Source organism: Prinia subflava, chromosome 4 (assembly GCF_021018805.1).
Source record: "Prinia subflava isolate CZ2003 ecotype Zambia chromosome 4, Cam_Psub_1.2, whole genome shotgun sequence".
NCBI lineage: Eukaryota > Metazoa > Chordata > Aves > Passeriformes > Cisticolidae > Prinia > Prinia subflava.
Window position 1 is genome coordinate 16127633 of NC_086250.1, and position 23724 is coordinate 16151356.

Sequence of the window (23724 nt, forward strand, 5' to 3'; positions counted from 1 at the left end):
TTCCCTGGAAAAAAGACAAGTAATTGGTTAGCAAAATCAGGGAATGACATACAGGCTTCCTTTTTAAGTTAGGTAAAATGATAAAATTGTTTTTTAATTAGAAGTTACTCAATTTTATTAGCCAAAGTCAGTATGACCTGAAAAGTGAAGGTTTTAAAGCATCTGGAAAAAAGGAGAAGGAGCTGGTTCAGGTCTATGCCACAACCCCACTCCTGTTTGTGTTCACAGTGAGCTCTAAAGGGAGATGGGGCCACTGCTTTTAACACTCTGCACACACACACCACAACATCTCCACTTCTTTTTTTTAACTTGGATCTCATTTTTTCCATGATGAAACATCTTTACTTTTTCAGAATGAGGGGAAGAAAGTTAAATTAGGCCTTTACATTGCAGGTATGGCAAATGCCAGATAAGTAACATGGCAGTCTACAGTGATCTTGAGCAAAGTTGTTTCCCTGCTGGACTCTTGTGTCCTCCCCATCATCCTGCTGCTGGCTGGGGAGCCTGTTCTGCCCCAGCAGCTACCTGGAGAGGGAGCAAGGGGCTCCCTGTGTCTTCAGGAGCACCTTCCTGTGTCCTGCTGGCACCTTGTCAGCCTTGTCACAGACTTTTGCCCTCTTCTCAGAGACTTAACCATGCTGGTAATAGGAGCTAATTCTTGAGGTGGCTCTTTAACATAAATTAATTCATACTGAACCAATAATGGCAGGCTGGGACACAGTTAAATTATATAAATGGAAATGTATTGAAGCAGAAGCTTTTTATATTAAGGGCTGGCCAACAAGGAAAAAGGGTAAGAATTGGTGAATTGGTGAATATTGTCCTTGGGATGTTTCCCTTGGGGCAGAGCTGACTCCCTGTTTGAGAGGCTAATTCTTCAGGCAATTGGATGCAGGCATATCTTGACCCTTCTGTTTAAGAAAATGTGTATTTTCATATTTGCATAAATAGCCATTCTGCTTTTATCAGATAACTGATGTGCTGCATCATTCACTGGCAAATCCACCCTTCCTTTGGGGATGGAAGGGCACGGAGATGCCGGGGGTCATTTCCTCAGGACAGTCTGCTGGCTACAACCCCATGCCATGGCCCCTGTCCAGGTTCCCTGAATGCAGCACTGCTGCAGGCTGATTTCTGTAGTGAATAAACATTTCCTGCACCATTTTTGTGTGTTTTATCTGAACATCTCTTGAAAGTCACCAGGACTGCCTTGTCAGTTGTCGCAGCCGCCAGCACGCACACCAGATGAAAGGTGGAAGCTTCCAGGGCACTTTGATGTCTGGAGCACTTGTGTGTGCTGCTTCTGTGGAACTGTTGAGATCTGATTTGAAAACCTTTGCTTTCATAAACAATTTTTGTCTCCGATGTGAATTTCAGATTTTGTTTTTCATCTGCAGTGTGCTATATATAAACATTACAGGTCTGAAGGTACCCAGACCCAAGACAGGTCTGGTTATGAGCTGTTCTTGAGTCATACTCAGAGCTCAAAGCAAAATAGTTTTATTTCCCAATTTTTCCTGTAAACCTGGCTCACCTAATTCATATCTTGTTACAAAAAAACCCAAAAAAAACCAAACAAACAAAAAAGGCTGTTAAATAATAATTGCTTATAATACTTGGACTGAAAAGGTAGCATGTGGAAAAACTACTGGTCACAAGAATGTTTGAAAGCCTGTTCAGGTCTTTCCCTCTAAAGAATTAGCTTTTATTCATTCAGGTTCATTGATTTTTTTTTTCTCTGTTGTTGGTTTGGTTTATTTTGTTTAAAGACAATTGTTTTGTGCATATTGATAAGGTACTCTTTGAGAATGCCATCTGATTATTATCTTCCAGGATACATTTTTAAATATGTGGCTTTTCAAAGCTGCAGTTTCCTTTGTGTGTGTTCTAAAAGCAGTAGAGGAAAGGAAGTGGTGTCCAGGTAACTCATCTTTTCAAATGCTTTCAAGTGCTCTCAAATTCTATGTCAGTGAGACTTCGAAAGGAGAATGAAGAAGCACAGTCTATTTTTAAAGCCTTGGACTGGATTTAGAGGATGCAGGCTGTGACTCCAGCTCTGTGGTAGGCTTTCTGCCCTACCTTTGGCAGGTTAGTGGAACAGAGAGTTGGAAAATGGCCAAGTTGTGCTTTCATTGGGAAGGCTGGGAGTGTTGAAACTGGAATAGCAGTACACTGTTCCCAGCAGGAACGCCGTTTCTGGGAAAAATGAGCATGTATGCCTTATACACAAAATTCCTGTGATTGGGAATTTGCTGAGAAGGTCCCAGGTGAAATTCTTTTCTGTTTGATTATGACCACAGATTTGAATCTGTTTTGGGGGTCTGAATGTGGTCTTAGCTCTTTGGGGCAGGGATAACACTGATGTCTTTTTGGCTTCCCAAAGGATCTTGGTTTTGCTTTGCTGCAGCATGGGAAGGATTTTGAGATATCAGACTCTTTTGTGGCAGAAAAAGTAAATGCTTTGTGAATTGCTTAACATCCTAGTGCTTCTTTCCACAGTATGTAGAATGAAAAGAGGATTGGGGTTTTTTTATTGTTTTTTCAGTCACTGCCTGTGTTTGAACTTTAAGGTTTTTGGGATAGATATTTCTTCTTGATTATTGTCCTGTTATTGTGTTATGGAGAATCAACATCAAGACAAAAAATAGTCAAGTTCTGTCCTCTTTCAGAAAAACATTTATAGGGAATTGATGTTCAAGTGCTGAAACCATTTCCATCTCCAGCAGAAAGTAGTGTTGGGTAATTCTGCAGGAATATCTCAGTGTGTGCTTTTTAAGCACTATATCTGGTGAGCCATGTGAATGTTACCAGACCCGGTAAAGGTGGCAGAACACGGTGCTGGAGCAGCAGAGCTGCCAGCCTGCAGTGGAGCAGGTCCCTGCAGCCGCTGCATGTCCTGCACAGGGAATTGAAAGGCTTGGCCAGGGGCCCCGGCAGATGGGGCCAGAAAAGGGAGGTGGATGCAGAGTCTTTGAGCTTGACTCTGTTGCCCTCCCCTTCACTCAGTGAAGAGGTTGTATGAGAGACAGCACTGCACCAAAGCCAGCTAAGCTGTTAGGAGGCTGTGGTTGCAGTAGAAGCCCCAGGGACCACTTTGCCCTGGGGTTATCCTCCTTGAGCAGTTTCTCTTGGAAAATGTTCTGTGAACAAATTAGAGATGGAGCTTTGAACATGGAGAGTCATAGAATAATTTTGGTTGGAAAAGAGCTTGAAGATCATCAACCCCAGCTGTAAACCTCACACTGCCAAACCCACCACTAAATCATGTTTTTAATTGCCATATTTACATGTCTTTTAAATGCCTCCAGGGATGGTGACTCAGCCCCTTCCCTGGACAGCCTGTTGCAATGCTCAGCAACCCTTTCAGTGAAGAGCTTTTTCCTAATATTTAATTGAAACCTCGCCAGGCACAACTTGAGGCCATTTCCTCAATCCCCTCTTTCCAGGTTGTCCTCAGTAACCATGTAAGATGATGATAGGTTCCCTCAGATGATGATAGGTACAAGAATATCTCCATCAAAAAATACTTCAGGCTTTATGTGATAGGTGTTTAACCTTGTACAGGCTTGAAAGTACATAAAAAGTAACTAGAGTTTCTGACTTCTTTAAACAGATAACAAAAAAAATATTTACAGATTTTTGAATATTATTTTTCTGGAGGAAACTGGAACTTCCCTTTCTTAAGTCAGAACTGCTGGGTACATAAATGTTTGTTATCTGCTAATCACTGACAAGCACTGCTAGATAATAACAGTCTAATAATTTAGTCATCACTAGTTTTTTAGGTTTTTTTAAAAAACAGCTTTTCTCATAGTAAATTGGTTACAAAATTTGTGCTGGTGATCATGTTAAATATTATCAGTAACACCAGAGAAAAGTCAGCATGGATTTCTAGAGTTGCATGCCCTTATCCAAACAGATCCTTGCAACTTCTCTGCCATAACCTTTTTCTTCATGTGGCTGTGTAGATCAGAACAGACTTTGAAGGTGTTTCACATACTAAGATGTGCTGCTTCCTCTATTAGATTTTTTTTTTTAATCTTTAAAGCTTTCAAAGTTGTGAAGTGTTATGAGACTCGTAAGCTTCTCCAGTAAGTATTATAACTTGAATTTGTGTAAGTGCTCCTCAACAAGACAGGGAATGCACATGTGTAATTATGGACCATTGCATGGGCAGGGATTCATGAGTGACTGAGCTGTAGCTGGGATGTTTTGGAGGTGTGACCTTGAGACTGACTTGTATGCATGAAAATCATTTTGAAGACTGAATAGCTATTAGTAAGACAAGATGAAAAATGTTTTTCCCCGCCAGCTGACCTTCTGCAGCTCGTGGCTGGTTTTCCACAGAGAGGTGCTAGCAAGGAGAATGGGTTATGCAGTTTGTTGTTGTAATTTGCATATTTATTCAATAACGTCTTCCCAGTGACCTCCTAATAGCTGAGCAGTGTCAGATGACAGCGCTTTTGCTGTTGGTGTCTGCCAAGGTCTCGGGCTGGGATGTTCAGGAAATGGGAAGGGTCAAGCTGGGCTCCTCCCCAGGCAGAAGCAGTCAATGGGACTGCAGAAGAAGCCTTCTCACCTGACTCAGAACCAGGGTGTTCATACATGTGTCTTCCATTTCCTGGAGTGGGGCAGAGAGGATTAGGGGAGATGGGCAGCAACCCAAATGTTACCCAGGGTCTGGGTCTAGCCTCCATGAGAGGGAAATTGCATCATGCCAGCTGGATATTTGATAATTTGCTCTTATCCAAATTCTGAAACATCCAGCTCAGCTGGACCAAAATAAATTTTAATTCAAAACATAATGCACAATGAGCTTACTAAAATCAAAATATTGTAAAGCAATGAACTAGTGGATTAAATAAAAAATTGGGAAAGTAATGTAATATAAATATACTAGCTACACAGAATATATTAGAGAGCTAAATTTATATTAGGCTTCTGTTTGGATTTAACTTAAAAGCACTGCTTTTATATACTTAGGGAGTGTAAACTTCTGCTGGTATGTGGCCAAGACAAGTCTTCTGGAAAGTACACTCAGCTTTGGAAATAGTAGCAAGTGGAGCAGAAGCAGGCAGGAGCAAGCAAGAAACCACAATGTTTGCTTGAAGTTCACTTCTTTCTCTTCTTCTTCCCATGTAAAAATATATGCTTATTATGGAATTAGAGTACTATTATCCTGTACTAGAGACAGAACTTTTGGTGTCTCTTTAATAAATTAATTTAATGACAGAATAGATCTAGATAGGGTATGAATATCGATGCTCAGCAGTTTCTTTATGGGAGGAATGAGTTTTAACAGATTAAATAATGTTTAAAGTTTTGAAGTACTGTCTGATTTTCCAAACAACATCTTATCATATAAACATGATTTCTGTCTTGTTTTGTCACTGATGTCCTTGCCAGATTTCCAAAGCAGAACACGGGGAGATAATTCAACATCTGTCTTTCTCTCTCCCATGTCTAGATTATCAGCGTCTGATGACAGTGGCAGAGGGAATCACAACGCTGCTGTTCCCGTTCCAGTGGCAGCATGTGTATGTCCCCATCCTTCCTGCCTCCCTGCTGCATTTTCTGGATGCTCCTGTCCCCTACCTGATGGGGCTGCAGTCCAAGGAGGGAACCGACCGCTCCAAGCTGGAGCTGCCTCAGGAGGTCAGTGTCCACCTTTGGGGTTGCTATCCTGGAATGCCTCATTAGTGTTTGTGTGAATTACTGCTGGAAAACAATGCCTGGTGTTCAGAGGCTTCTCTGGCTCTGTGGAGACTGATTGCCAGCAGGAGTAAGATAGTAGGGAGGTCTCCACAGCCCTTCTTGGTCCATTTCTGAATTTAGTGAGTACCACTTACCGCTTTGGTTTCTAAATGCTTCTCCATCCGCCGTTTGTTGTGTCAAAGCTGAAAGTTTGTTGGCTTTCCCTACATCACACACTTGACCAAGTTTTGTTACTCCATCAGTGTCACAGTCCTGCTGACAGAGGGCTAAAGATCCCATTTGAGGAGGATCTTGATGGATCTGGGTCTCAGGTGCAGTTGCTAGAAGGTGTAAACCTGTCCTTGTCCCCCTGCTGCTGAGGAGCGTGCCTGGTCCTGCCAGCCCCGTCCTGTCTGTGGCTGAGCCCATGTGTCCCTGGTCTATTGCTAGACCAGCATCCTGGCCTCAAACAAGCCAGGTTAGCATTAATACTGTGCCTGTGAACCACCCAGAGAGAAAAAAAAGGAAGGAGAGGTCATCCTCTTAATCTCAGGGTTACATCCTTGGTGGTGGTGGAGAGTGAAATGGAGATTTTTTCCCCTCAATATTTGACGGAGGCGATTAAAACTGCTTGACATTTTTAACCTGGCCATGTGGCAAAGTCTTTGGGATAAGGCTCACCTGTCTGCATTCCACATGGTGGCTAGTGGTTTTAAACTCAAGTTTCTTCTCAAAATCAAAAAATTGGTGTGGGAACCCCAAGAGTATTTGTTCATACAGCAGTGACATCTCCTGCCAGTGGCTGTGCTGAGGGGACTCTCCTGGGGGCAGAGTCCTTAAGGTTCCAAATTCTTGCTCTGACTGAGAAGGCAGAAGGGAGCAGCAGCAGAGGAGAATATGCAGGAATGGGAGTTTTTGTGTGGAAGTGGAGGGGTAACACAGGGCAGGGGTTATACAATTTTTAATAAAGGTCTGTTTTACATGCTGCATGAAGGTGACTGAGTCAGCCTCAGTGGCATGGAACTGCAAATCAAGGTTTACTTCATAGATACAGTGACTGCAACACATGAAATCTGCCCTGATGTGGAAGCAAAGCTGCTATCTAGCAATGCTCCTCAGTAAAACCATGCTACTATTATGTAATTACTGCAATTTTTAAAATTATTAGTCACATGCTTTCAGTTAGCAGATTAAGCTGTCATTTTCCTTAAATTAAAATTTTATGTGACAGTATTTAATATTGCAGTATCATTGGAATAACAAATATCACCAGGGAGAGAAGAGGAAGAGTGGGGTGGAATCTGCCCCCTCCATGACATTTAACAAATGAGTGAAAAATACCAACATTTATGAATACCACAGGTCCAGTAACTGTGGTAGAGGGAAAGAAAGAAGACACATTGAACAGGGGAGATCTTGAATCTCAAATTCCTCTAGACAATAAAAAGTAAAAAATTCCTCAGCATGCGAGCAGTGCTGAAGTGCTGTTCACATCAGCATTCCTTTATTGTTCAGGCCAGGGGCTAGCTTTTCAAGCTCTTGCTCTAAATGTAAACCATTTGTTTGTTAGAGATAAAAATTCTAACAACTGGCCATCATGCTGTCTTAAGGTTACTAATCTCCCTGCATTAATTTTAATCATCAGATGTTTTTGAAGAGAGAAGTGAGACCAATTTCCCCAAGGGTTTTCTGAATCCAAATCTCATTTTTCAAATTTTGTAAATGATATGCAGAGCTGAAATTAAAAAGCCTTTGAAATGAAATATTGATAGATAAGAAGGCAGTCCCTGAGCTAAAGAACTGTACTGACACATACCACAACTGTGTAATAGCTACACAGTTAAATAAAGCCAATCATTTTGTATGAAGAAATGCTTTTCTTTGTACAGACTAAATTTAATACAAAAATCTGAAGGGACATTTCTGCTTTACCAGGCAAATCCTAATACGCTTTAAAGTATTTGTGTGAAAGGTGATTAATGTTAATAAACATGTCCCTGAAATATACGGTATTTTATAAACATGTTTGCTTTGGAATGTATTGTCCTGCTGAAAATTAACCTTTTCAAAAATGAAGGAAAAGAAATCATGTACCTTAACGTAATCTGAAGATTAGTCTGGGGTGTTTGGTAAGAAATAAAGAACACTGAAAGTGCCTGGCAGAAGGCAGAGGAGCTGTGCTTATGGCCAAGTCAGGCTAACAAAGACCTACTGCTGCCCTATGGGTTTTCTGCAGTTTTATGGCAGGATAAAATGCATCAGAGCTCAGCACCTTGGGAATCTGACCTGGTTTAAGATTTTACTCAGTGCACTCATACAGTGAATTTCAGATGTAAGCTGCCATTCAGAAGATCAATTACTGTTTTTCATTCTGCTATTATTCCTGAGGGTGCATGTGCAATGTAATTAATTTTTATGTGGGGTTCTTGTATCCCTCCATCGACACTTTCCTAGTAAAAGTATCTGCTCTGGTAGATTAATGTCTTCACTTAGCTTTAATCTTACAGGCTGAGATCTATCTCCATTCATAGCAAAGCTAAGAGCACTCTCTTTAAATCTCAGGCAGAGGAATTGCCAATATTAAAAGCCTCCATGGAAACAGGAGTCAGGCGAGTAGAGAAGTAAGACTTGGCCTCTAGTGGACAAGCTGTATTTCACATAAACCCAAAGAATTTCCATGGAGCCCTCTTTTGTGGTTCTGCTTGAAGCAGCATCATCTTTCTCATTGAACATCTCATTTCTTGGTAGCACAGCTGCAGAGGCTTCTTGCAATTGGATCCTGGTAAAATAAAAGTGCCTGTGAGATGCAGTAATTCACACAAATGGTATTTGCATGGACTGAGAAGTGGTGCTGCATTTCCTGTTTGGTGGTGTGTCCTTGGCTGCTCTGGAAGGGCATATGAAATCTTTGTAGTGGGAAGTTTGGGGTCTGCATGTCCTGGGGGGAACAGGAGAGGGTCAGGAGCCTTTATTTGTCATCCATTTGATGACAAATAAAGTCCTCAGCTTTACTGAAGACTGAAATGTCACAACACAGCTAAAGCGTCCTGCATACGTGTGCACTTACCCTTCTGTCTGGAAGCACCCTGGGAGAAGAGGCCACATCACAGAGGAACCAGTTCAGTGCTCAGGGTCCATTTTGAAGCTTCTGTTTGTATTTCAGGCAAACTTGTGCTTTGTAGACATCGATAACCATTTCATCGAACTGCCAGAGGAATTCCCGCAGTTCCCCAACAAGCTGGAGTTTATCCAGGAAATCTCCGAGGTTCTCCTGCAGTTCGGGATCCCTCCAGAAGGCAACCTGCATTGCAGTGACAGCGCCACCAAACTCAAGAACCTGGTTCTTAGTGACCTGGTGAACGACAAGAAGAACGGGAACATCCCCAGCAACGCCCTCAACATGTACGAGCTGCTGAAAGGCAACGAGACGATCGCCCGCCTGCAAGCCCTGGCCAAGAGAACGGGCGTGACCATGGAGAAGATGACCATCAGCAGCCCCCTCACAGAGGAGAAGGATGGGAAGCTGTCGTGTGAGGAGCTGGAGCTGAGGGACTACAAGCTGAACGTGCAGCTCCGCGAGGTGTTCGCCAACCGCTTCACGCAGATGTTTGCCGACTACGAGGCTTTCGTCATCCAGGCTGCCCCCGACATGGAGTCGTGGCTGACAAACAGGGAACAGATGCAAAACTTTGACAAAGTAAAGATAGCCGTGCATTCGTGTCTCCATCTAAAAGGGGGAGGGAGGATGGCTGTATTTGTATAAATAGCCTAGGTACTCTTTAATCTGCTGTTCCTCATCTGCAAGATTTGTCCATTTCCATTACACAGGGCCAGATCTCCTGCCAGAATAAATCAGAGCGCATCCACTGAGCTGTTCAGAGCCATCCTGGCTTGTACAAACCAAGCTGGCCAGCTCCTGCCTGCTCACAGGGCTGCTCCTGTGGGCTTGGTGGAAGGGCAGCAATGCAAAGTGACTTCTTTTTCTGTCTTATTTTCTTCTTCTGTTTTTTGAGAGGAGAGGTACACACTTGAGACAAAAACCAAATCTAGTTTTACATGTCTCCTAATCTCACAGTAAAGGGTTCTTTGTAATGGGTAGTGTTGTTCTCAAGAAGGTTGTCACTTAAAGAGTATTGTTATGACTCCCTTGCAGTGTATGCAGAAGAGGGAAAAGGAATCCCTTGAGATTAGAAATGGGGATATAAAGAGATGGGAAGATAGCAAACAGAACAGGAAATGTTGGGAAGCTTGTATAGCTGCTGAGTGACTGTGCACAGCAGATAGTGTTCATAGCCATAATTTTTCCTAGATACATGTCCTTCTCTAAGGAAAAGGTTAACAGTGAGGAACAGACTAAATACTGATCTGAGTCAGTTTTTGATTTAAAAAAATTGCTGCAGTGCCTTTTATTGTTTTGTTTGTTTTCAGGCATTAAACAGGGCAGCATTCAAAAGGATGGGGTTGTTTAGGCAGTCTCTGCTAGTGCTTCTGCAATAAAATGGGCTGTTGAGTTTAGGGTTTTCAAAGCTCAGTTAGAGACCTAGATACACAGTCAATTCTAATTGGAAATTCATGACTAATTGCCCTGTGTAACATTACAGAAGAGTGTCAGCTGAAGAGCACTATATGACCCTTGATATGTTTGACACCTTAGTAAGTGATATTGTCCAAGGCAACTGTGCCCAGACCAGCGGTCTCAAGGGGGCACGTGTGATGGTCTGCTGTACATTTCACAGGGTTTATTCCTGGGGGTGATAGCTGCTAGGTTACTTTGAAAAAGCTGGCAGCATGAGCACTACTTCAGTAACTCCACATTCCCTTTGTTCCAGCTGTCACAAAGCCTCCCCGACTGCTTATTTCTCACAGTTGTGAATCAAATCCCTCTGTAGGTGGATTCACAGCTCTCTGAGAGATGTTTTTATGGTGGGGGAAGCCTTCTCCAAGTCTTCCTGCAGGCTGCTGGTTCAGTTCTCTGCTGAAGGATGGCTGGGCACATCAGTGCTGGGTGGGAATGTGGCACTAATGAGCTGTTCTGTATTTCAGGCTTCCTTCCTTTCGGACCAGCCCGAGCCTTATCTCCCATTCCTTTCACACTTCATCGAAACACAGATGTTTGCAACCTTTATAGACAATAAGATAATGTCCCAGTGGGAAGAGAAGGACCCTTTTCTACGAGTTTTTGACTCCCGAATTGAGAAAATAAGGCTATATAACGTCAGGGCCCCTGCACTGCGGACATCCAACTACCAGAAATGCAGCACTTTGAAAGAAGCAGGTATGTTCAGACAGCCTGGTAAAATATTCAAAAGTACCATGCCAGCCATCAAACAAATACAAGTCCTGAGTCACCTGAGTGTTGCAGTTGATGAGAAAGTCCTAGAGCTACCTGAGGAGGACTCGGCAGTGTCCGTATCTAAGCAAAAACTTTAGGATGCTGTTAAACACAAGGAACAGCAGGAGCCTTTACTTTCCCTTTGAGCTCTCCTGGGCCGGTGCCTTTGATAAAATCAAGCCAAACTCAAATGGAACTGGCTCAGTTTCCCATTTCAGGCAGCTCCTGTTCCATTGCCAGGAGAGCTTTCCTTCACCCTGGTGGTGGGACCAGTGCCAGCCACACTGAGGAGTCGAGCCCCGGTGTCTGCTCTACTGGCCTTGTCTCCCCCTTCCCATAAAAAGATGTTGTTTTGCCTTACACCATTTGGTTAGAGCAGCAGGGGGTGCCGGGGATGTAATCCTGTGTGGCATATTTAGTACCTCCAGCAATAGATGTTCAGTGTTAATGAACAATACTCTGTACTGAAGGCTTGGCATTTTTTTTCGTTACTGTCACAGGAGGCCTTATCAAATTGTACTTTAATTTTGTACTTAACGCTTGTGCAAGTATTTATTTAATTTCTAAGTAATACAGGGAAATTATATTCTTAAATTTGTTGGGACATGTATTAGTAAGCTAGGGCAAACACAGTTCTCATGGTTTTTTTTGGTGGTTTAACTCCTTCAGTGTTTTACTTGTTATAAACTTGTCAGAAATAGAAATCTGTGTCTGTTAACTTTTTCTGTCTAAACCCAATTCTAATTTGCAGGTCAGCTGTCTATTCAGCGTCTAGTTTTGGCAGATATTGTGGCACCAGAACCTCATTTTCTGTCTTGTGAAAAGCAGCAAACTGATAGTAATACAAATTTTCCTTCATATTTACCATTCACAGTATATGTGACCCTAGCACTGATCCAGCACCTGTTTGTTTAACTAGTTTCAGAACCCTTCAAATCCTCTGACCCCACACTACCCACTCCTTTTCTCCAAAATGGAGCCATACAAAGTGATTTTTATTTTTTTAGAGGGGAAAAAAAATACTTGCTGAGTTTCTAATGATAATGTATGTAAATCTTGTGACAGCTTCTTCCCCATCACAGTTTTATAAAATAGGAAATGAGTTCTGTGTTGTTCTTAACAAATGGAAAGCAGATTTAGCTTCCACATTTTGCATATGTATTCACTAGCTGTGATACGCTGAAAGAACAGGCCTGCCCATTAATAGATGGGCTAGAAAGAGTTGAATATTAAAGTTGCTAATTAAATGCTGAATTTGCCCATACACCTCCTTTCCCAAGTTCTTCACAAGTTAAGAGGGTGACAGGTTTTATTTTCATTCTGCTTGAGGTTTAAGATTGAAACCCTCAAGTCCTTGAAGCAGAGGATTGAACCGCTTTAGTCTCAGTGGAGCTGAGATTCCCGGGGAGCCCTCTCCCATCTTAGCACAGCCTTCCCTGTTTCCAAGAATCTGCTCATCCTCTTGATGCTGCTCAGGTCTTGCTACAGTTAGCTATGCATTTTGAAGGCCTGTCATCCAGTAAAGGCGTATCTAATTTCAGGAGGAGGATCACTGTAGTCCCAGATGTTGGCAAAACTCAGGTGTCACCCTGCCATGCATCTGCCCAGGGAATGTGTCTGGGGCTGAGCAAGGTGCCCAGTCCCACAGGGCTTGCAGCTGGCCTTGGAGGTCTCCATTCTGCTGGAGAAGCCTTAAAATCAAACAAGGAAATTCAGAAAAAGATTGCACTGTTCTTGGCAGTTCCTAATGCATCTCGTAGGCTCCTGTAAATACCTGCTTGCTTAACAGCTAACTTGCTTGCACCAGTGCTTGTTGTGTTGGGTGAAGAAACTAAAAGCAAAATTAAAAAATCTACAGCACAAGTGTCTTCTCACCTCTGTGAGTGGCAGATTTCTCTGTCCAAGGTCACTGTTTAACTTTCTGGTGGGTTTTCACGGGCATGACCACTGCTGTTGGGTCAGTGTGCCCTCGGGGGGTCGTGGCGTGGTTGTTCACCTGTGACTGTCGCCTGCAGCCCAGTCCATCGAGCAGCGCCTGATGAAGATTGACCACACGGCCATCCACCCTCACCTGCTCGACATGAAGATTGGCCAAGGGAAATATGAGCAAGGGTTTTTCCCAAAGCTGCAGTCAGATGTCTTGGCAACGGGACCCACCAATAACAAGTAAGCGCAGCTTTTATTTTCTGGATTTAAGAGCAGGTTTTTCATGCAAATAATTCACATCATTGAACAGAAGTCCTGATTTTGGACGGCATATAGCTGATCTAATGAACCCAACAGTGGTTTCCATTTCTGGTTTGTATGGGCTGCGACTTTTGAAAATATAACCATAGTTTGGGTTGTGTCAGGAAGCATTAGCTCTGTTTAGGGGAAGATTCCTCACTGCTGTTTTCTGTTGAGTGGTAACTACTCTGTCTTCTCATACATAGGTTTTGTTTTGTAATTGGTCTTACAAGTTTCAAATTAATTATTTGGCTGTTTAGCACTGAGTACAGTAATTTGGGAATTCGAGCCAAAATTCAGATTCTGAAAGAAATGTTGGTGTTGAAACCTTCCCACCATCATGTGGAATGAAATTAGTATCCACTCTGTTTCTTTCATTTCTTTGGCTGTTACTATGTGACCCAGAGATTTTTGTAGCTCTTTCTCAGTTGCCACATTGGAATACCCTGGAAGAGTAACTTGGTGATGGTGGAACATATGTGGTTCTGTACCTGGGTTTCTTTTTTGAATCTGCTAAGGTTCTGTGGTGCTCCTTGATGAGAGGGTAGGGGTACCTATAGCTGTGGAACTGAGCATGGCACTCGTTTACCTAATGTAAAATGAGAACCTGGAGTACTATGCACTTTACATCTGTACAGTTATAGTACAAAGTGCGTGCTGTGAGTTCCTTTATTTTTTAATCTTTCTTCATTCAAAACCCATGAATGAGAGGTTTCTCCCTCCTCAAAAGTGAAATATTTGTGCATCATTATTACAAACTCATTAAATTATCAGCCGAAGCCCTCAGTTTCAGTTTCTGGACATCACAATGTGGGAGCACAGGTAAATCCAAGAGCTTCAAAGACTGCAATTGTCCAAATGTTAAAGCTACCTCTTGTTTTAGACATGTGCATGCACACATGCTGCTCTGAGCTTCTGCATGAGGTGCCCACTCAGTTCTATTTATACACCTTTTGTGCATACCAATGCTAGCTAAACCCTTTTTAATAACCTGCTAAGAATAAGAATTGCAAATGATAAAAAGATATCCTTAAGCACTGAATGTTTAAAGAAATTGAGTTCTTTAAAAGAAATTTTAAAAAACCCAGGACCAACCGAAAAGGAGGAACGCATATTTCTAAGTTCCTTTGCTTTCAGTCCTCCTGCAAATGGAGACAGAAATGTATGGGTAATGGTCCTTTGAGGAATGGAAGATTTCTTCATCTTGTGAGATGCTGTATTTTGCAGTCTGACTCTTAATCTTATGGGTGAGTTTCAGTTTTACAGTATCAGCAACAGTGTGAGTGTGCCCAGCCTGCTTAAAGTTGCTTAAATCTTCTGTCTCTGTTGCAAAATCTTAGTGAATCTATGATTAAGCATCACTTAAAAATAGTTTTCCTTATGCCCTTTGAGATTTGCTTCTGTTAGATTGGTACTTGTTCTAAAATGACTTTAACTCCTTGAGTGATAATTTTGATTTAGATTGCAGCAGGTTTCAGAATTTGTAAGTACCAAAATCCCATTGCTTACCACAAAGCGATGTCAAAGTGACAAATGTTTGGAATTCCTCCAGTTGTATGTTGCCAAAAAGGCTTGTAATGGGAAAATCTCAAGACCATCTGTTTTTATCTTTCCTATTCCTGGTTTTCATGAGAGCAGCTAAGAAGAGTCTTTCTCTCCCATTTAGGACATGTAATTCTGCTGATTTTACACCCATGTATAGAACAGTTTTTCCATGCTTTCTGCAGATACAGCATGACTCTTCTGATCACAAAATCAACTGAAGTATAACCTTCCATTAATTTGAATTTCCCAGTTTATGATTCTGGGAGATGCGTTTTTCTTACAGGACTGGAGCTTTGCATGTGGTTATGGGGTAAGAGAACATTCTAGCTGCATTTCCAGACTCTTCAGGTGTAGCTATTGTGTGTTTATATTATAAAATTAATGCAAAGGATATTGCTGTGTAGATAAGAATTATTTTTGCAGACTTTAATTTTACATAGCAAATTTTGTCCTGATTCTGTATGGAAGTGTATTTGTGGCAAATGGGGAATGATTCCCATGTTGCGGTCAATTGTTGCTGGACAGTAGCAAATAAAGTAATTCAAAGCTGTTGTAATGAAAACATGTCCCCAGTGGCCAGCAATCAGGGATTTATTGCTTCCCTTCCTGGGCTGATAAACTAACAAAAGTACAACCAGAGCTCATATTGTTATCTGGCTCTTCCCTTCCTGTAGGCAGGAGGAGCCCTGAAGATACCTCTGCTGGGCTGGTACATGTGTAATATGTTATAACTAAATCACAAATACAATGCAGATAACAAACACTTCTGGTTTCAGTTCTAGATCCCATGTGTAAGATTTAAAGAATTTAAACCCAAACACCCCACCCAGTTCTGTCCTCCTTCCCACCAGGCAGCAGTGTCCCACTTGAGGGACTCCCTCTGTGCTCCTTGCCTTTGATACATCCCCCACATCATGGGAAAACCTTCTCAATCTACAGAGAGCAGCTGCAGGATTCCTCTGGGTACAAAAGCATCCTCTCCACACTGCTGTAACTGTGTAAAGCAGTGGCTTCTGCAATGGTCCTCCTAGAAAGCATCCCAGGAGAAAACAGGCTGCGGTCCCTCAGGCTATTTGTCTGTCATTCTGGAAAAGAGCTGTGGTTTCCAGGGCCCTCATTTTTTTTCTCAAACCCCAGCACCATGCTGTGGTTTCTATGTGTTCCCTTCTTCCCTGTGTGCATTTTTTGCCAGGCTTTAAAATTGTAGCTGGGTCTCCACTGGCTGATGCATTTGCAGGAGTGGAATTTGAATGACAAAAAGCCAAGCTTCGTAAACACTTCATGGTTTTTGATTAGCTAATTGTTAAATTAGGGGGAATATGCTTATAGTGCAAAATTAAAACAATGAAACAAGCTGTGTTTTCAATCTAATTGATTACCTTGTAACTTAATTTGTACTAAGAAGCTTGATAAATGAGATTAAATATTGCAGAGGAAAACAGTGATTCCCAAGCATGGGAATATATTTGCATTCTGGCAATTTGTATTGAATGCCTTCAGAGAACAACTGAACAGATTTTTCTTTTTTTTTTTTTTTTTTGGTTTTCAAATGAAGGGTTTGCTTTGTTACACATTTACAGAATAGCTTTAATTATCCTTTTTTTGCCTTCCTCTCTGTTTAGGCGTGCTTTCCCCTCTATTTCTCCACTGGAGCCCTGCTTTTCTCCTTGCTTACCTTCCTGACCAGCCCGTTTCCTCTTTCCTACCCTGGCCTTTTGTATCACCTGAACCCTCTCACTTGCATCCGAGCTTCCTGTGAGTCCTGTGCTTTTGTGTGTCCTCTGTGTCCTACCTTTCCTGCCCAGTCCCCAAAGGAGGGCACAGTCCCAGTCTTCAAGCACAGATCCCGCTGTTCTTGGCCTCTAACCTCAGGGTTTTGCTGAGTGATGTTGCTCTTGCCCATGAAGCAGAATTCAGAAGTTATTTGTTTGCTTTCTCCAGGCGTTTGTTCCCGAGCTGTGTTTTGCTGATCTGACTATTGTGTCAGTATTTATTTACAAAACCCATGCACTCGGAGTGTATGGAATTGGTTCATTTTTGTGCTCCATTTTATGACATGACTTGTGTGGGCACTGTCCTATGGCCTTCATCTTCACCCCCTCCTTCAAGTTGGGAACTGCGCAAGGTTTATCTGCCATGGACAATGGTTCTCCTTATTTTTAAACAGGACTCTTGTTTGCTTGTTGCTAGCATTTAACATCAGGTAATGATTTTTAAAGGAAATATGATGTATAGATAATGCAAAGGGGTTGATGTATCTCTGTGTGAGGACAGAATTTGTTCTGGTTTTAATTAAATTATTTTTTGTATGCCAAATGGTCTTTCTCTTTTAATGAGTGCTTCATATTATATGGCCATTTACTGTGCCCCCCTGTCTGTTGGGTACTGTTTCAAGGCTGTGTTAAATGAAGATATCTTCTTTTTTAATCAAACAAAACAATTGCAAGTCATATAGAGTGGCATCTATGCAGCACATATAGGTGAGCATGAAATGAGTCAGCAATGAGCCATCCATACACAGGCCTGAGGTTATTTAATTTTTTTGAGTAGTAAAAGCTCACCTTTTACATAAGAAAATCTGAAATAAGCAGTTACTATACATCAGGAAACATAGTATAACAAACCACTGATGGGTGCAATGAAAATATGAACCACTTGCAGTCAAATACATTCATTTTCAAGAATAAAGTGTGACTGACAATCTGTACTTAAAGATGGTTTCTGAGATAGGAAATATGTGCTGTGGTGACTTGGAACCTGATGGGTGACTCTCTTGAGCTGCTGATACTCTGCTCAACTGGTGCAAGGCAGGAAAAGTGCCATTAACTTCTTTGAGTTAATATATCATTTTAACATAGCTGTGCAGAATTAAAGCTGACAGGGGAAAATGGGCATTGAATCCTTGCATCCGCTGTTCCATTTGAGCAGTTACTACTGTCACAAGGGACTTGCAAATTAAATACCTCATAGGACAGTGTTTCCTCAGGGCTCAGGAGGTGATGCTGGCAATTCACTACAGCTCTTCCTTGCAGAGGATGACAGTTGTGTGCCACCCTTTAATATCCTTCTTTTCATATAAACTGATGAAAGAGCCTGTCAGTGCAAGGCCACTCTCTTTAAGGCATTTTACTAATCTTTCTCCACCCAATGAGCAGTTTCAGAGCTTTCCTATTCCACCCTACGGCAGAGATGGAAAAGGTGCCTGAGTCTCCATCTAAGCCTTTATTCTCCTTACCATGGAGCAGATTCACACGGTGGATCCCCTCCCCTGTCAGCCCATCCATGATCAGGTGGAGCTGTTTCAACATCCCTTTTCTTGTTTGGTCTGACATGTGTCTGACCTGGAATCTCTGTGTAGTCCCACACAAACTACATCTGAGCTCAAGGAGTTTGCACATGAAGTCTGTGTGTGTTTAATGTGGGCAAGCTTTAGGGGGGCTTGGTGGAGGCTGTAGTACAGCTGTGTGCTAATCTGTGAATACAGAAACTCAGATAACTCCTTTGATGGACATACCTAGGTAGAATAGGTATTGTCATGGTTTGCAGACCTAAATAGCAGCCTGCCTCACAGGATTGTGTATATGAGGAGATTTAGGTTCTGTCCTGTAAACAAGTGCATTTGTCTCCTTCCTTCTCTCCATTATCACTGTAAGGGGCTTGTAAATTACAACAGTGATTTTCATGGTGATGGCAGTAGTGGTTAAATCCATCTGAGGAGGAAGTTCTCTAGCAGCATGTTCATGTTTTGCAGTATAAATCTTGCCTGCTACACCAATGTCTGATTTGGGAAGACATACCTTCTTCATTTGTCCAGGGAGCTTTAAAAAGGAGGGTGGGGAGAAGGTGGGGGAAGAAAGAGCTGTGTACACATGTTTGCAGTACAGCATGGCCAGTCCCTGGTGTGAGGGGCTGTTTTGCTAGATTGTTTCTGACAGTGCAGCTTTGCTACTGACTACCTTACCTCTCTTGTTATAGAAACGTAAAAGATGATACTTACGTGGGATGTCACCATTACATTCCCTCCAACCTCTGCAGACCTATTCCTACGCTTGTTGGGTCTAGTTGGATATTAAACAATACTGACTTGACTGCCTTTATGTTACCAAGGTTTTGGTTGGAGGTGCCTTACTTCATTTCCATATGTTGAACTGAGCACAGTCTTCCCTGGTTCCTCCTCGGAAATATCACTGCTTTTCTGCAGTCCCTGGAGGTGAGGAGCATTCATCTGTGGACATGGGAGTTAGATAGAGACAGACACACTGAAATGAGCCTTTCCTCCCTTCTCCATGGGGGCAGCTTGTCCCTGGGCTCCCTGCAGCACCACGCCCGAGCTGTGCCAGCGCTGTCCCCAGAGACGTGGTGCTTGTAGCAGTGCCTCCACTGTGAGGAATAGATGAAACATGCCAGTAGCCCATGCTCATGGCCCTGCCAGCAAAAAACTAAAGGGGAAAAGGTATTTTTGGGGTCAGGGAGTCCAGGCTGAGCAGCAGGAGGACTTCACCTCCTCAGGACAAGGAGGGGAGGGACACAGGCAGCAGGGGTTATCTGAAAAGCCCAAGTGTAAGGGCTGACAACAAGCAAAGGGTTGCTGGAGGGAGAACAGCTTTCCCTGCTGCTTTGGCAGCACCTGGGCTGAGGTGTGAATAGAGCAGCAGCTGATGACAGGGCCAGCAGAGGTACCCACACAGGATTGCAGCAGCCATGGGGAGGTGGTGTGACCACTGGGGCTTTTATCCCCCTTAAAATCACTTCAAGTGATCGCGGGGAGAGGAAGAGCAGTTTAAAATACAGTCACTGTTGAGGAGAGGGAATGGTTATTGTAATACTGAAGCATTGTTTTGGGAAGATTCTATGTGGCCCAGAAAAGAAAAGCCTTTAAAAGATTTAGCTGCTTAATCCTGTTTATCTGCTGTTAGATCTTCACAAAACCTCCCAGAGAGATTCAGAGCAGCATCTGAATGCACAGACCTCACCCAGCGACTCAACAGCTCCTCTTCCTTAACTTAGAGTTTGGAAAAGAGGGAACGTGAAGCTCACTGTGTGTAATTGCTCCTGCTAATGAGCAGCAGTCCTTTTTTTTTTCCATAAACATCTGATAATCTTCACTTTTGTATGATTAAAACATTCAAATAGTTCTGATTAATAATCTGGAAAATGGTCGGTGCTGTCTCCCAGATGAAGTACAGCTCTGGAATGAGCTGAAAATGCTTTAATGATGGTGCATTATTTTGTAATTATTCTGTGGCTTTCGTTCTGCTTTCACCTTTGGTGAGATGTTTTCCCTCAAAGGACACTTAAAGCAATTCTTTCATCTTCCAGTAAATGCATAAATGCAGGTGGAGATAGATCCAAGCTCTGTCTAGAATTCAGAAAATAACCATATAAATTGGAGCAGAAAAACTATGATATGGGGTAATATTTGATGTGTAACTTAAATTTCCAGTGTGTTATTGGCATTCTGATGTGTGGAACATAAACACGGTCCTGCCTTACAATAAATGGAAGGCCTCCAGAACCAAGTGGCTAAGGTCACATTATATCTGCTCTCCTCTGTTCAACAGAGTATTTTCCTGTGACATTTCTGTTGAGATTATTAAAATGGAGGTGTTTATTTTCCCCCTCTTAGTCATCTAACGAGGCTTTGACTGTTGCTTCTGAAAAGAAAATTAAAATGGTGATGTATTAAACTCAAGGGCTGTACATTTTTAAGGCTTCTGTGGACGTGCAAAGACACTTATGTCAGTGATGTGTTCCTCTGAGAGGGTATCAGCATTTGCTGTGCAGACACCTATTGGGCTGTTTTGTTTTGCAAGCAGAGACTTGAGGCCACCAAAAAAAATCTGCTTTAAAAATAAATGTGTTGGCGTATGGGGATACTGAGGTGATGAACAGTAATTACATGCAGACCTAGATTTCTTCCTTTGTATTTGTTTTCTTGAAGTTATTTGTGAGGTGTGATGGTACCTCAGTTTGGCTTTTAAAACAACAATTCCTGTGGCTTTTTTTCCCTTTGTATCTGTGTGGTGAGCCAAAATTCAGATTTTGGTTGACTCTCTGAAGGAACTGATGAAGATAGCTATGTTTGCATAATTTTTCTCTCTGAAAACAGAGGCCTTCTTTTGGTCACCAGGGCCCACATTCCTGCACTACTCTAGGACCAGATTCCCCTCCCTGTAAATCCCCAGTGTTTTGCCTAGCATGTCAGAGCCCAAGACCAGCTCTGTGCGAGAGTTTCCTCCCTAGACATTCATCTGCCTGTGTCACTAGCTGAAACTTCTTGCCTGAACAGTTAGATCCCAAATTTTATTTGTATGTGCTTCTGTTTGGGGTTCACACAGAAATACTTGGGTTTGGGATCTGGAGACTGCTGTCCTCACCAATACCATTTGTGTAGAGAGAGGAAAAATTTAACAGGATGTACATGAACAGGTGGAGAAAAACAAGGCTTTCTGTGGTACTTAGAAACCAAATGCAAAAAAAAAGATAAGGTGAAAATAGCAACATGAATAATCCCAGGAACATCAGTATTATTTATAGCCTTTAGACAGAGGTGCACCCAGTAACAGTTGTTAAAATTGCAATGAAAAGTTTGTCTTGAAAAATTCCTGGAAGTACCACAGAAAATGGACAAAGGAGAACTTCTCACAAAAGAGCAAAATCGTAGAAGTTGCTACTCAAAATAAATCATTGTATTTTGTTTTTTGCTCTTGTCAAACCTCATCAAATGCAGCCATGGTGTTGGGTAGCTACGTTCAATGACTTACCGAGTGATGGTATCAATGCTGTGGCATGACCTGCATTTCAGGCACCAGGAGCTCTCACTGGAGACCCTGGCAGGCAGCTGAGCACGTTTCCATGAGGATTTTTGTCCCCTGGGTGAGTGCTGGCCTGTCACCTTGCGGGTGATTTCCCATGGGGAGGTCAGGCACCAGCTCACACCCACATTTACTGCAAGGTCCCAGCTTGGGCTTTCCCTTCTTTCCGTGCAGGCCCACTGGATGTTCCTCAGCTCCTGATGCAGGCTGTCCCTGCTGCTCCTCTCTGCTCACAGTGTGTTGTCTCTGTTTTCCCAGCCGCTGGGCCAGCCGCGGCAGCACCACGCAGCGGAGGAAGGACCGCCTGCGGCAGCACTCGGAGCACATCGGCCTGGACAACGACGTGAGGGAGGTGGGTGGCCTCACCTGAGGGCAGCACAAGCTGTGACCCAGGAGGTGCAGGTTTGGACAATGATGTGCCCGTTTCTTAGGGCAGCTTTGTGGCTGCTGTATGGCGTGGTTGGGTCTCTGTAGCCATTCAGATGCTGCTCCGCTTGTCATAGATGCGGAGCAGCTTCAAAGCACACAACACAAATGAAGTGCTTTTATTGTTTTGGAACAAGACAGCCCCATTGTCATCAGGAAAGTGGCTTATTTGCTGGTTTAGACCCTGGCCATGTTACTGCACGCAGACAGCAGAGCTCTGGCAGTGCAGCTGCCATACTCTAGCCAGGGTGGAAGTCTCTGGAAAAGTGAAGTCCTTGAGTAAATGTCAGCCCTGTAGAAGCAAATGAGGCAGGATTCCTCCTTTTTTTTTAAAGGGACCTTTTTCCTTTCTCTTACATAGATTTATGACATGAGTATGCTTATTTGAACAGTTAAGACTTTGGGGCCTTTTTATGCCTAAAGCTTGGAAACTCCCATGCATCTTGTAAATGTCAGTCACGTACATGTGTTCCTTTCCCATCTTTTCAGTTCCCCATCCGTCATTAAATAATTTCTGCCACATTTTTCCATTGATGTCCATATGCTTCTATTGTATGTCACTAGCAAAAATATAACACTCATGCTGTTTTGTGGTAAAACTCACTGAATAATGTCGGTCAGTGTTGGAGTTTGCCCTCCAAAAGAACCTGAGTGGATGAGAGGACTCTTCGACCGTAGCTCTGAACAATGTTTCATGGAAACACAGCAAAACAGCACTTGTACGTGTTTGTTGCTATTTTTGCTAACATGGCTTTGCAGGTGTTTTTGGACAGTGCCCCGTGCGTGTATGTCGCAGCAGAGCCTTTTCAGTACTTTGTCATATATTTACTTTCTTCTTTTTTTGGCTGTGGATCATATGCATGCTTCTTTTGCTTTGTCTCCTCTTTCTTTCTGGCTGTTCTGCCATTGTGCATCTGCCTCCTCTTAGCCATCGGAGGAGCTTTTGCTTCGTCAGAACTCAATGGCCTTCTGGGAGTGGGATCAGGGACCACCCCCTCCTGCACGGCCTCCTAAAAAATCCTTCTCTGAATGCTGCCTGGTATGTTTTAGTTTTTCTTGTTGAAAGCTGCTTTTGAGATGTTGTTAGCATGAGGAGCCTCTGTCTTTGCTGCATCTCAAACCTGCCCCTTTCTTGTAGAGTATGAGCACGTCCCTGTAGTACTTGGAAGTGTGGTTATAATCAGAAAAGTAACTGGAAAGGAGCTTCCCTGGAAAACTCAGTGACTCCAAGGCTAAAAGACAAGAATTTTTTTTCTCTTTGGGGTTTTTTTTTCCCCCATGTTGCTCACCCAGCAGTTCAGTTTAGGGTGTCAAATCCCAAAAGCATTGCTTTCTGCCTGCTGGATCATTGCATCCCAGTGTGCAAGAGGGTGGTGGTGCATGGTTGCTGATGAACAGGCAAAGGGCAATCAACTCATTCCCTCAACCCATCCTTATTCTTCTTGGAACCTTAGAGTTTTGGTTTAAAAAAAAAATATAATAATAAGATATACAATTAATAAAGTAAGGTTAGCTATGTTTTGTACTCTTCGGACTATAACCACACTTTTTATCCCTTTACATTTAAAAAGAAATATTAGTTTTTCTAGTTGTATATTCCCTGTATTACTTTTTCACTGGTTTTGCTGTTAATTTTTGCACTGAAGTGGAAGTCACTTGTGAGGTTGCTTGCTGAACAACATACTT

The 23724-nt window shown here is 42.6% G+C and overlaps 1 protein-coding gene across 4 annotated transcripts in view; it reads left to right on the top strand.

The window, feature by feature from the left end:
• DENND5B (DENN domain containing 5B) overlaps nucleotides 1-23724 on the top strand; it is a 104715-nt gene that overhangs the window by 58030 nt on the left and 22961 nt on the right. For 2 of the 4 annotated variants that reach the window (XM_063395637.1, XM_063395638.1), the window contains 6 exons: nucleotides 5468-5655; nucleotides 8858-9391; nucleotides 10738-10969; nucleotides 11778-11864; nucleotides 13042-13192; nucleotides 21871-21964. In XM_063395637.1, the coding sequence (XP_063251707.1) occupies nucleotides 5468-5655; nucleotides 8858-9391; nucleotides 10738-10969; nucleotides 11778-11864; nucleotides 13042-13192; nucleotides 21871-21964 (1286 nt within the window). The remainder of the gene's footprint in view (nucleotides 1-5467; nucleotides 5656-8857; nucleotides 9392-10737; nucleotides 10970-11777; nucleotides 11865-13041; nucleotides 13193-21870; nucleotides 21965-23724) is intronic. The other 2 variants (XM_063395639.1, XM_063395640.1) reach the window with 1 other exon arrangement.